Consider the following 12,694-nt stretch of genomic DNA (forward strand, 5'->3'; position numbering starts at 1 on the left):
AACAAAGTTGAGTCTCAGCCCAGCTGGAGTGGCTGTTTGTTGAGCATCGTCCTGTGCACCGAAGAATTGCAGGTTTGGTTCCCAGTCAGGGCACATGCGGGTCCCCAGTCTGGGAGCATGTGGAAGGCAACTGATGTTTCTTCTCTCTCTCTCTCTCTCTCTCTCTCTCTTCCTCTCTCTCTCTCTCTCTCGCTCTCTCTCTCTCTCTCTCCATGTCCTTATCTGAGGATTTAAAAGAAAATAAATAAATGAATAAATAAATAGAACTAGAAAGCCTGATATATATCTCCAAACTTCTTTAAAAAAATTGAATCTCGGATCCACAAACATGGTGCATCTCTCCATTGTCCTCCTTTCTTTCGGCGATGTTTTATTGTTTCAGCGTACATGTCTTTCATGTCTTATGTCAAATTTGTTCCTAAGTACTCTATAATTTTGATACTATCATACATGGTATCCGCTTTACATTCAATTTCTGATTGTTAATTGCTGGTGTATATAAATACAATTGAGTTTTGTATAGTGACTCTGATTCCTGCAGCCTTGTTCAACTCACTTATGAGTTTAATAAGAAGGCAAACAACCCAATTAAAACATGGGCCAGAAACAATAAAGAGAAACAGGATATTTGCATAGCCTCAAAGTATCTCCCACAAATTTTTATTAATTTAAAAAAATGGTAACTTTCCAGTGGAGAAAAATAATAGACACCACCTTCACAAGTGACTGAGCTTATCAACAGCAATAAGACTTATGGACGGAATGCACCCCCAATAAATGTGTGAAGAAGGGCACATCACCTCTGTGCTATTTTTACCAGAAATTTATAACATCAATCTAATCATGAGAAAATACCAGGAACAACCTACAAAATTGAGGATCAGCCTACAAAATATTTGGTCAGTACTACTCAAAAGTGTCACTTTCAAAAACGCAAGGAAAGACTGAGGAACTGTCACAGATTGGAGGGGACTAAGAAAACATGGCCACTAGAGACAATGTGCAGTTTTAGATTGGATCCTGGAGCAGACAAGGACATTAGTAGATGGTGAAATCCAAATAAAGTATTTACCCTGGCCAGTGTGGCTTAGAGCTTCAGCACTGACCCATGAACCAGGAGGTCATGTTCGATTCCAGGTCAGGGCACCTGCCCGGGTTGTGGGATCAATCCCCAGTAGGAGGTGTGCAGGAAGCAGCCAATCAATGATCCTCTCTTATCATTGATGTTTCTATCTCTCTCCCTCTCCCTTCCACTCTATGAAATCAATAAAAATAAAGTCTTTAGTTAATAGTATTGTACCAATGTTAATTTCCTAGTTTTAATAATTGTACTATGGTTGTGTCAGATGTTAACATTAGGTTGTATAAGAAGGTAGGTGAAGAGTATGTGGAAACTCTGTAGTATCTTGCAATTCCTATATAATAAAACCCTAATATGCAAATCGACCGAACGGTGGAACAACCGGTGGAATGGCCGGTCGCTATGATGCATACTGACCACTAGGGAAGTGACCAACGGCAGCGGTGATAGGGGGGCTGGGTCTGGCCAGTGAGCGGCGCCAGGTAGCTAGCCAAAGCAGGTGCTAGCAGGGGGGCCACCAATTGCCCCGCCCACCAGTCGCCCCACAGATCTGCCCTGATCGCCAGCCAGGCCTAGGGACCCTACCCTATATATTAGGAACAGTCTCTTAGATTTAAAAATTAAAACCAGGCAAGGCTACTCTAACACTGAAAAAAATAGGATGATGCAGCAATGACATGCCTGGATTCTGGCTTGCACATTTTGTGGTCAGCCCTGATTCTGACACTTATAACTGTGTGACAAAGCCAATTACTTAACTTCTCTATCCTTCAGTTTTCCTACCCATAAGATGGGGAAAATGGTACTACTGCCTCAGAAGGATCATGTTATGTACTACTTTTTATAATCAGGGCAAAAAAAATGCAGCTGCCCATAAAACAGCAAGATGCCTTTCACCTGTATGAAAAGTATGGTCATTGGTGCATGCAGCGTCACGAATTGTGAGAGGGATGTCTGACTGCTGGTTTAGGCCGGATCCCCGGGGATTGGGCCTAACTCGGCAGTCGGACATCCCCCGAGGGCACAGGCCGGGCTGAGGGACAATCCCCCCCATGCATGAATTTTGTGCACTGGGCCTCTAGTTTTCTACAAGTCTATCATTAAAATTTTTTTTAATGTGCAAAAGATTTAAATACTTTATCAAAGAGAATATACAGATGTCAAATAAGCATCTGAAAAGATAGTAACATCATTAGTGATTGCAGAAATGTAAATTTAAATACCAATGAGATACCACCATACACTCACTTGAATGATTAAAATAAAAAGACCAACCATACCAAGTGTTGACAAGGATATGAAGCAACTGGAACTCTCACACACTGATGGTGGGAATGTAAAATGGTACAACCATTTTGGAAAGCAATTCTAAAAAGTTAACCATACATCTACCATACACAGTATTTACCCAAGATAAATAAAAGCATATGTTCACACAAAGCTTTTTTTGGTAATAGTTAAAAACTGGAAAGAATCCAAATGTCCATCAGCAGGTTAATGGATAAGTAAATTGCAGACTATCCATATACTGGAATACTATTCAGCAATTAAAGGAACACACTATTGATACAAGTGACAACGTACATATATTTCAAAATAACTATTCTTAGTGGAAAAAGCCAAACAAAAAAAGAACACATCCTGTATGATTCCACTTATTTAAAATTCTAGAAAATGCAACTAATGTATGGTGGCAGAAAGTAGATCAGTAGTTGCCTAGGCACAGGGGTTTGGGAGGAGGTAAGAATGAATTACAAAAGGGCATGAGGAAGAAACAAAAAAAGCCCACAAAAGGGCATGAGGAAACCTTTGGGGATGATGAATATGTTCATTATCTTGATTGTAGTGATGGTTTTATGGGTGTACATATATGTCAAAACTCATCATATTGTATATTTTAAATAATTTACATGCAGTTTAATGTATACTAATAACATCTCATTCAAACTATTAAAACATGCATACTTGGGCTCAAGGAACATGTTAGGAATAGTGTGATCAGCTTATATATCATACCAGATACTAAATCAGATCCAAACTAGGTCTGGGGCGGGACAGATTTCACCAGTTACAGAGAGGCAGATGTCACACTTATTCCCCTATGAATGTTCCAGATATTAGGATTACATGTCCAAAAACCAGTATCTCTACAAGGTTTAAAACAAGTGGTCCCAACATTGCTGGGAGAGACAGTAAGACCTAAAGGAAACTAGTAGAGTCCTGTAGTTTGTATATCAGGAGGGTGGTTTCCCTCAACCCTTAACAAAGGGTTTTGTTGCTGCGATAGGTGGAAAATCCTTATTTTTTTTTTTTTAAACTCACTCTGAGTTTCACAGAGGAAGGTAACTTGATTGAATCTTTTCCACAGGGTGCTCCAAACTACAAATTCCTATTCTGGTTTATTCTAATAAAAAGTAGACCAATCCCTTAATCCCTGTTTAAAGGGCCCTAGTTTATTGAAGCCATAAACTTTGGGCAAAGGGTCATAAACACTCTGTAGCTGGGTACAGACATGGGGTGGGTGCAGGATCAAGAACTGGCACACAGAGGTATTATTATGAATCTTGTCTATTTTCCTTGTAGGTATATTCCTCTGAGGCCCCTGTGCTGGGACCCCCCCCCCCCTTCCCCATCTAGTTTCCACTCTTCTCCATATCTGGAAGAAGGGGTAAAGCATCACCCTTGCCTTGGGCTGCCAGCTGGGTTTGGCCAGTGGGAGGCACTATTAGGAAATCAGAAGATGGAAGAGATAGAGAGTAGGATCTCCCAGTGACTGGTGGTCTACCTCAGGCCACAGCTCTTGTCGGGTGCCTCCTTTCCTGTGACTAGAGCTCCCAACTGGTTCCAATATAGCTCCCCTGCCTTGTCCCTTCAGGTACTGGTGACAGCTTCCCACTGTTCTTCACTGTTAGTGCTTCACCCTCCTTGGCTGGTCCCTTATTCTAGGTCACACCTTTGCACAAGTTCCTTCTTCAGCTCTCAGTCAGCCCTTCCAGGGTGCAATTCCTTTCCTTCTGCAGCTCTGACTGATACATCCTCATGACCTCCAAACACCCCCATACATGATCCTCATCTATTGTCTTTATCTCCCAACAGGGCACAGTTTACTGATAGCACCTCCTAGGGCAGTGATGGCGAACCTATGACACGCGTGTCAGAGGTGACACTCGAACTCATTTTTTTGGTTGATTTTTCTTTGTTAAATGGCATTTAAATATATAAAATAAATATCAAAAATATACATCTTTTACTATGGTTGCAAATATCAAAAAATTTCTATATGTGACACGGCACCAGAGTTAAGTTAGGGTTTTTCAAAATGCTGACACGCCGAGCTCAAAAGGCTTGCCATCACTGTCCTAGGGTCCAGCCCTCAATTCCTTCTCCCTAGGTGCCTCTGTTTCTACCCATCATGTGCTTATTGGCCAAGCCTATGTTGACATTGCTGTGCCTAGAATTAAAGTCATCTCTTCTTCATCAACATGCACCCCTATCATGCTCCTCTACTCCGTGTCATTTCCACATGCCCAGACACAAAGCCTTAAAAACTAGGTGACAGTGAACCTCTTACCAGAGGAACCCATGGGGAGCCACTCCAAAGTCTCCCATGTGGACACAATTTAAGAAAAGGTGAGCCCTAGCCAGTTTGGCTCAGTGGATAGAAGGTCGGCCTGCGGACTGAAAGGTCCTGGTTCGATTCTGGTCAAGGGCAAATGCTTGGGTTTCGGGCTCGATCCCAGTGGGGGGCATGTAGGAGGCAGCCGATCAGTGATCCTCATCATTGATGTTTCTCTCTCTCCCTTCCTCTCTGAAATCAATAAAAAATATATTAAAAAGAAAGAAAAGAAAAGGTAAAACCAGTGTGCTTGCTGTGCAAGGCAATTCCCCCCCATCACATAGCCACCCTTCAATCCTTCCTCTACAGAAATTCTGTTCCCATGATGATCTGCCTCCTCTCTCCCAGAATTCCTTTTGTCCAAGCCTATTCACTAACCTCTACAGGACAGAACTTTCCTCTCTCCACTCTAGTGCAGGCCCTCATGGTCTCTCACCTATTGCTGGAGTCTTCCCATTGGTTCCCTCCTTTCCCTCTCCCGCCAAGATCCCATCCACACAATGCAAAGCACAGGTCTGAGCAAGAGCCTGCCTGCAAAGGCCCACCCACTCTTTCACTTCTTTACCGAATATGTGAATTTTTATCCAAAGCTCTTAGTTAACATTTTTTTTTTTTTGGTTAAAAATTGTAATGTCTTTCTTTCTTTTTTTTTTTTAAATTTAATCCTCACCAGAGAATATATTTCCATTGATTTTTAGGAAGAGGAAAACATCGATATGAGAGAGAATATTGATCCGTTGCCTCCCATACGAGCCTAGGAGCCCCACTGGGATCCAACCCCAGAACCCAGGTATGTGCCCTAGCCGGGAGTTGAACCCGCCACCTTTTGGTATAAGAGACGACGCTTCAACCAACTCAGCCGCTCGGCCAGGGCTTAATGCCTTTCTTTACTTTGAGTTTCAAACCTCCCTCCCCACAACACCAAAATTTACGGAGATCTCTTTCTTCAGCATCTCATTTAGCATCACATTTCCCTCCGCCTGTCGGTACCTTGGCTGACGTCTGAGTAGGACGGGAGGGGTGGCCCGGAACCAAGGAACGTGTCCACAGGGGGTTCTACCAACAAGACGTTCAGGCCAAGTCCCGATGAGGAGAGGTTTGGGAAGAAGGTGCGGGAGGTTCCCACTGACCCAGCCCAGGGCTCCAGGGGCTGCGGCGGTCCCTACAAAGGGGATCGGCAGGGAGTCGGAGCAGGAGCAGGATGAGGGAGGAAGCCGAGGAAACTGGGTGGGAACTGCCCCCCAAGGTGACCAGGTCTGGCAGATGCTGACCCATCCTGCGGGAGCCGGGCCTGGGGGCAGCGCTTCGTGGGGCTCCAGCCGCCAAGCCGGTCCGTCCCGCGATCGCAGGTCCCCGGACCGAGAGAAGTAAACAGGGTATTCCCAGGCGAGCCCCGAGTCCTGCGGGAGCCCGACTCCCGGCCAGGGTGACCTCCGCCCACCGCGCGGGGACCTCGAGCGCCGGGAGCCGAAGGAGAGAGCGGCTCACGAAGGGTCAGGGACTGGGGCGCAGGAGGGGGCCGCGGAGAGCGGTGCAAAAGCAGGGGAGAGGCGGGCCGGGGCAGGTCAGGGCCTCCCCAGCTCCGCCCCCGCCCCGCCCCGCCCCCGCCGGGGGCTGTGGGACCCAATGATGGACAGACCTCCGGGCCGGTCACCGCGCGCCTCGGGCCGCAGTGCTCGGGCGGGCAGGGCGCGCCGGGGCTTCGGAAAGGCCGGGGCGGGCGGGGAAGCCTCCGGAGGGGCGGGGCCCCGGAGAGTAGCAGCGCTCCCAGCCAATGAGAGGCGGGAGCCGTCCCGTTAGCGCCGGATCCCGGCGGGTCGGGCGGGGCGGACGGCGCCGTGGGGATCCCGGGGCGGTCGAGGGCCCCAGACTCCGCTCCGCGAGGCAACATGGACCGGATGGCCAGCTCCATGAAGCAGGTGCCCAACCCCCTGCCCAAAGTGCTGGGCCGGCGCGGGGTCGGAGCGGGGATGGAGGCGGCGGAACGGGAGAGTTTCGAGCGGACTCAGGTGAGGACGGGGGATCCCGGGGCGTGAGCGGCGGGGGCATCCCGAGAGCGCGGTGAGCCGTGGGGGCTTTGAAGGAAGTAGGGGTCTTCCAGGCCCAGGGGAGGACGGGGCCGGGAGAGGGGGGCATCTCGTGCGCGGGTCCAGGCGACCCGGGAAAGTTGGGGACCGGGACCGGGCATCCCCGCTGGTCTGGGGGAAAGGGCAGGGCGGCTCCGAGGAACTAGCGGGACCTGTGCGGCGCAGCAGAGGGGAGGTCCCGGCGGGGCCGTGCCGGGTCACCGGGGCGGCAACTGGGGGGAAGAACCGAAAAGCGGCGGCTGGAAGGAGTGCCCTAAGTCAGGGGAGTACCTTGGGGAGCCACTTGGAGACGCAAGTGGGTGCTTGGTTGGAGATGTGAAGGGTCGGGAGCTTCTCCTTCCCTCTCCATCGCTTCTCAGTTGCATTGACATCCCCCCACCCTTAGTGCTCCCTTCCTCGTGCCTCCTGCTTGGCTCACACCACCCCCAGCTGTCGGCCCTCGGAGGCTGGGCCGCAGGGGTCTGAGCGGAGAGAAGGAATGTAGGAAATGCGAAGTGTGGCCGAGCTTGGAAAGTGACCGGGGGCTGGAGGAGGGGGCAGCCAGGGGCAGGAATGGAGGTGCTGGTAGGATGAGCCAGCTGCCCAGGGGTGCCCAGAGACCTGACTTGGGGTTTTGATTTTATCCCCCAAGAGGTGCCTGACAGCATAGGCAGACTGCCCTATTGGTCCAGCCTAGCCAGGGCTGGGGGCCAAAATGCCTCTATCATCAACAAAAAGCCACAATCCATTTTTACCTCAGAGTTTTAATGCCTGGTGTATTGATTTGACTGAATCAAGCTGACGTGTTTATAGTGTTCACCAGTTCGTTTGTATGCAAACTCTAGTTCAAAGGGTGCAGCCCTTCTTTTAATCCCAGTGCCAAAGCTGTATGGGCAGATTGGTCCTCCCTCCTCTCCGAGTTGAACCTTTGAAGAGCCAGCTGGTCCTCCACTGCCAGAGGCTGGTTCCCCTGCTCTCTTCTGCTTTTCCCTCCAAACTTTTAGGTAGAAAAGATTGTGAGGACCCCGCTGAGTGTTCTGTCTGTGGACTCTTGCAAAGACTGGAAGCTTTCCACCCCAGGGACTTCATCCTCTCTCCTTTCCAGCCACCTCTGGCCACTGAAGGTGTGTCTGGGTGATGTAAAGTAGGGAGTGTCCCCTCCCTGGGTCCTCCTACCCCAGGCAGGATGGGAGAGATCGCCATTCGTTTCTGCCTCCCAGGGTCCAGCTGGGTTTGTGGCTCATTCTCTGGCTTTGTGGACTGGACTGCTGAAAAGAAGGAAGCTTTCTATGCCCGTTTGCTGTGGGTGTGACTGCCTCGACTAGCTGCCTGGTCACATGAGGCTTCTTGCCCCAGGAAACAGTGGATATCCTTCTTCTAATTCTTCTTTTTCTTCTTCTTTTTTTTAAGATGGAAAAGGAAAACAAATAGGTGTTATTTTGTGATAACCCATTCGTTCTAGAGTCTCAAATAAGTAAAAAACTGGAGCAATAGAGAAATAGAATTTTGACCCATTATCTAAAGTGATGAAAATTAGGTTTGTGAAAGTTCTACCCATGAGAGAGTCTAGATTATTCTGTGGAACACTTGTGAATGGCTAAATGTGTCCTAGTGTTGGGGGATAGTGTGGGAGTGAGGAGGTAGTCTGGAGCAGTAAAAGGGAGTTTTTCTATTAGGGGGTTGGAAAGTGAAAAAAGAGAGAGAGGGAGAGAACAATCCTAAAACTTAGCATTAGTCAACCTGCAAAAATTTATTTTGTTTAATGACTACCTATCAAATGTATTATGAGATATAAAAATAAGTTAGAAAAAAATCTTTAATGAGTTAAGAGACCATGAGAATCAGCCAAGGTGTAGTGATAATTGTAACTAATTAGTGTTTGGCACTGTTCTGCGTACTTTATTGTATTACCTTCTTTAATCTCTACAAGAACCTATTAGGTGGGTATCAGCCACATTTTCCAGGAGGAAATTGAGGCCCAGAGAGGTTAAGTAACCTGCCCAAAGTCACACAGCTGGAAGTGGTTCCAGCCTTTAAGCACCGCCTTGTGTTGCCTCTGACTACTGGGCAGAGTACTGGCATTGGAGCTAGAAGAAGTCTGAGTTTTATGGCTGGGCATTTAGATAGGCTGTGTGGCCTCAGGCAAGTTGTCTAACCTTTCTAAGCCCCGTTTCTTTATTGTAAAACAAAGATAATACTTTATTGTGGGGGTTAATTTAAATAATATGTATGAAGGCATTTTGTAAACTGCAGAACACTATTTCAGTGATTATTACTATAATCTGACTGTGGAGATAAGACATAAGAAAGCTCAGTATAAGTAATCGTGCAGGTTGTGATGAGCTCTTCAGTAGAGGGACAGAAGTGTTACTAGGTAATGTGATAATTACCAAGAGCATGTGCATAAAGCACAGGCTGGGGTTGGGAAGAGATGGGGAGCCCTCACCGAAGACTGAACCCCTTTCAGCATGAGTTAGCACTTGCTGAGTAGAGGGGACGGGATGGGGATGGGGCATCCCAGGAAGGGGGGGTGGCATCAGGAAACATCTGGAGGTGAGTGTGGATGATGGGAATTGGCTCAGGTGGAGATAGGAGCACGATTGGCCACTCTTACCTGCTGCCTCATACTGTCACCATTTCTGTGTTGCCCTCAGTAAACGATGAGTTTCCTGAGGCAGGACCGTGCCTTGTTTTGCCTGTGTCCTCAGATGCCCGAGGCTTGTGTTAGTGGCAAGCTGGCTATAGTCAAGGGTAGAAAATGACTGGTTAGCTCCAGTAGGTAAGCCCTGGCCCGAGTGGGTTACTCAGCTCTGGGTTACAGGGGACAGATGTAGTTACTGGATGTTTTTCCCTCCGCATTTCCTCCTGGCACAGCCTTGCTTCCTCCAATCTCAGTCAGGAGCCTGCCCATGCCCATCAGAGAACTCTGACTTCTTTGCCTGCCTTCCAGTCAGGCCAGTATCCTGGCTGTGCCCTCAGACCATCCTTGTTTGCTCACTTCTGCTAGCCTCTTCCAGGAAGCCTTCCCTCCTCAACTCTCATGGTCACTGGCCCTGCCGGTGTAGGACCTCAGACCCACCGGCTGCAGCCCCCGTTTCCAACTAGACCCCTGGTGTGTTCCAGTCCGTCACAAGCAACCTCAGGCTCTAGGGAAATGAAAAGTTGCTCTTGTCCTCAAAATAGCTGCTGTAATAATAATCCCTTGCCTGGAGCATTTTACAGCTTATAAAGCATGTTTTAGCTATCGTTGGGCTACATGGCGGTTAGGTTATTATCTCCCTCACGTTATGGATGAGAGCTTGGTGACTTCCCCAGGACCACCGGTTGGTGAAGGAAAGGGTCAAAATTCAAACCCAGGGTTCCAGGTTCCAGGTTTCGGGCCCCTTCTTCCACATTGTCCTCACATTGCCAATTCCAGAGGACGACTTTGGAATGAACCAGGAGGGCTGCAGCTCACAGACAAAACAAGATGCTACCCTGCTTGTATTTATTTAGCCAGAAAATAGTTTTCTCTGTGGTTGTTTAGTTTTCTCCATGGTTGTTTAGTTTTTTTTCAACATCCGTTTAGAGCACTTACCATGGAGGGGACACAGAGATGAGTGAGATAAAGAGACCAGCCCCAGAGATGCTCATGAGTCAGCAGGGAGGTGGAGCGGTCACTGCGGGGCTCCTCTGCATGGAGGACAGAGGACCTGCAGCACCAGCCTCACTGGAGTCCTTACCCGTGTAGGACCCCCTGAGTCAGAGGCTGCGTTTCAACCAGAGCCCCGGTGGTGCTGTGCACACTGGAATTGGAGCTTTGCTCTGTGGCAGGTGAATGCTGGGATTAGAGGAGAGAGGTGGGGGCTCTGGAAACACAGAGGAGCCCATAGAGCAGCGGTTCTCAACCTGTGGGTCGCGACCCCTTTGGGGGTCGAACAACCCTTTCACAGGGGTCACCCAAGACCATCGGAAAACACATATATAATTACATATTGTTTTTGTGATTAATCACTATGCTTTAATTATGTTCAATTTGTAACAATGAAAATACATCCTGCACATCAGATAGTTACATTACGATTCGTAACAGTAGCAAAATTACAGTTATGAAGTAGCAACGAAAATAATTTTATGGTTGGGGGTCACCACCACATGAGGAACTGTATTAAAGGGTCGCGGCATTAGGAAGGTTGAGAACCACTGCCTTAGAGAGTAACAATGTCTTCAGGTGGAGCCAACCATAGCGTACAGGATCCTAATGAATCATGTGCTTGGAAGAGCCAGGAGATTTGGGTTCTAGAGAAGAAGAGAGAGAAACAGATACTTATTGAGGGCCTACGAGGTACTAGGAACAGGTTAGGTGATTTCTATCCATTATCCTATTTAATAGCTTAGGCTGAGAGAAGACAAGTGACTTATCCGAGGTCACACAGTGAGTAAAGAGCAAAGCCAGGGCTTAAAATTAGACAGCCAAGTCCTCTTCTCCACGTTTAAGTCAGCGTGTTTCTGCCACCGTGTTCGTGATCTGCAGCATACAATCAACCTTTGATTCTAGTTGGTATTGAGAACGTAGACAAGACACGAACAACTTTCTTTGTGCCCATGGTTTGTACTCTTTTGGTTTCCTCCTACTCATACTACTGATAATAGCCAACATTTACCGCGCTTACTATGTGCAGTTGGTAAAGCCATCCCCTTTTAATTCTTGCAACAAATTTACGAATACTAATCCCTATTTTTAAAGATGAGGAAGTTGAGGCTTACGAGAGGTTAAGACCTAGCTCAAGGTTCTGAACTAAGTGACAAAGCTGGGACTCAGACCCAGGAAAACCAGTCCCAGAGCCTGGCCTTAACAATTCCCATCCCGGTGTCACTGCCTGGCTCCCTCTGGCTGCCTTCCTCCTTCCTCCCCTTAATGGTTGGGGTCCTCAAGATGCCGTCCTCACCCCACTTCCTCTGCCCTCACCACCGTGTGATGGTTTCTGTTCTCATCTCTGTGACGCCAGCTCCCCACATCTCCCTCCTGACTTCCTACCCTGAGTGACCATTTCCCATTGGACATTTCCCCCAGATAAACTACACATGCCCCAAACACATGTCTCTGATCGCCTGTGTCTGGTTCCCATCGTTTCCTTGGCATCAGTTAGCTCTGAGTTTGCCTTCCCTCTTGCCCTCACAGTCACATTCTGTTCCGTGACATTTCTCTTGTTCCTTCGCTTCTCACAGTTCCTGCCCTTATTACTTGTTGTCTACATTGTTGTAATCCTGTCCTCCCTGTCCCTCTCCCCCAAAGAGCCTGGTGCCTGAGGGATTGTCTCTAAAGCCCAACACTGCTTCTATAACTTCCTGTTTTCAAGTACCTTTGCTGGCTCCCCAGAGACCCTGCATGATGGGGCACCATCAGGGTCCCTAGTCCCTCTCAGGCCGTAACTTACACTGGCTCCTTCTACTAGGCAGCCCCGTGGTCTGGTTCCTGTTAGATCATGTATTCAAGTGAGTAGGGGCCCTTAGCTACTGTATGTCTCCCATTCATCCAAGCAAGCCCCCATCTTGGCTTCCCTGTTAGACTGTAAGCTCTTAGGGGCAGGGTCTAGGTCTCAGAGCCTTGCATGAGGCAGGCAATGTGGCCCATTTGCCAAATGTGTGAACCGAAAACATTGGAAGATCTACAGGGAGCCTGGGCACTAAGGCAGGCCCCCTCGTGCAGAGCACTTTTCCTTTGCACATTTTGGAGATTCTCCCTCTGTCTCCTTTGATTTCTTCAGTGATTAATTCTTACTCAGTTTCTGCCCTGTGTGCCATGCCTGTGCTCCCAGGGTGCCATGGGAGCCCCTGCCCAGCTCCTGAGAGTTAGGCTGGAGAACCCATTTAAGAGAAAGCCTGCAGAGTCTAGAAACAGAATATGGGTTGAAGGCCATTTATTTGAATTTCTGTAAAGTTAGGAATACT

General features: G+C 48.2%; 1 protein-coding gene across 2 annotated transcripts in view; it reads left to right on the forward strand.

Annotated features, from left to right (window-relative positions):
- The first annotated feature begins 6,542 nt into the window (after positions 1–6,542).
- The window catches only part of HIP1 (huntingtin interacting protein 1), a 137,704-nt gene continuing 131,552 nt past the window's right edge, over positions 6,543–12,694 (forward strand). For both annotated transcript variants that reach the window (XM_070412762.1, XM_070412764.1), the window contains exon 1: positions 6,543–6,706. In XM_070412762.1, coding sequence (XP_070268863.1) covers positions 6,587–6,706 — 120 coding nt within the window. In that variant the 5' untranslated portion in view covers positions 6,543–6,586. The remainder of the gene's footprint in view (positions 6,707–12,694) is intronic.

Source organism: Myotis yumanensis, unplaced genomic scaffold, assembly GCF_028538775.1.
Source record: "Myotis yumanensis isolate MYYU_CA2020_CCGP unplaced genomic scaffold, mMyoYum1.0.hap1 SCAF_4, whole genome shotgun sequence".
Classification (NCBI taxonomy): Eukaryota; Metazoa; Chordata; class Mammalia; order Chiroptera; family Vespertilionidae; genus Myotis; species Myotis yumanensis.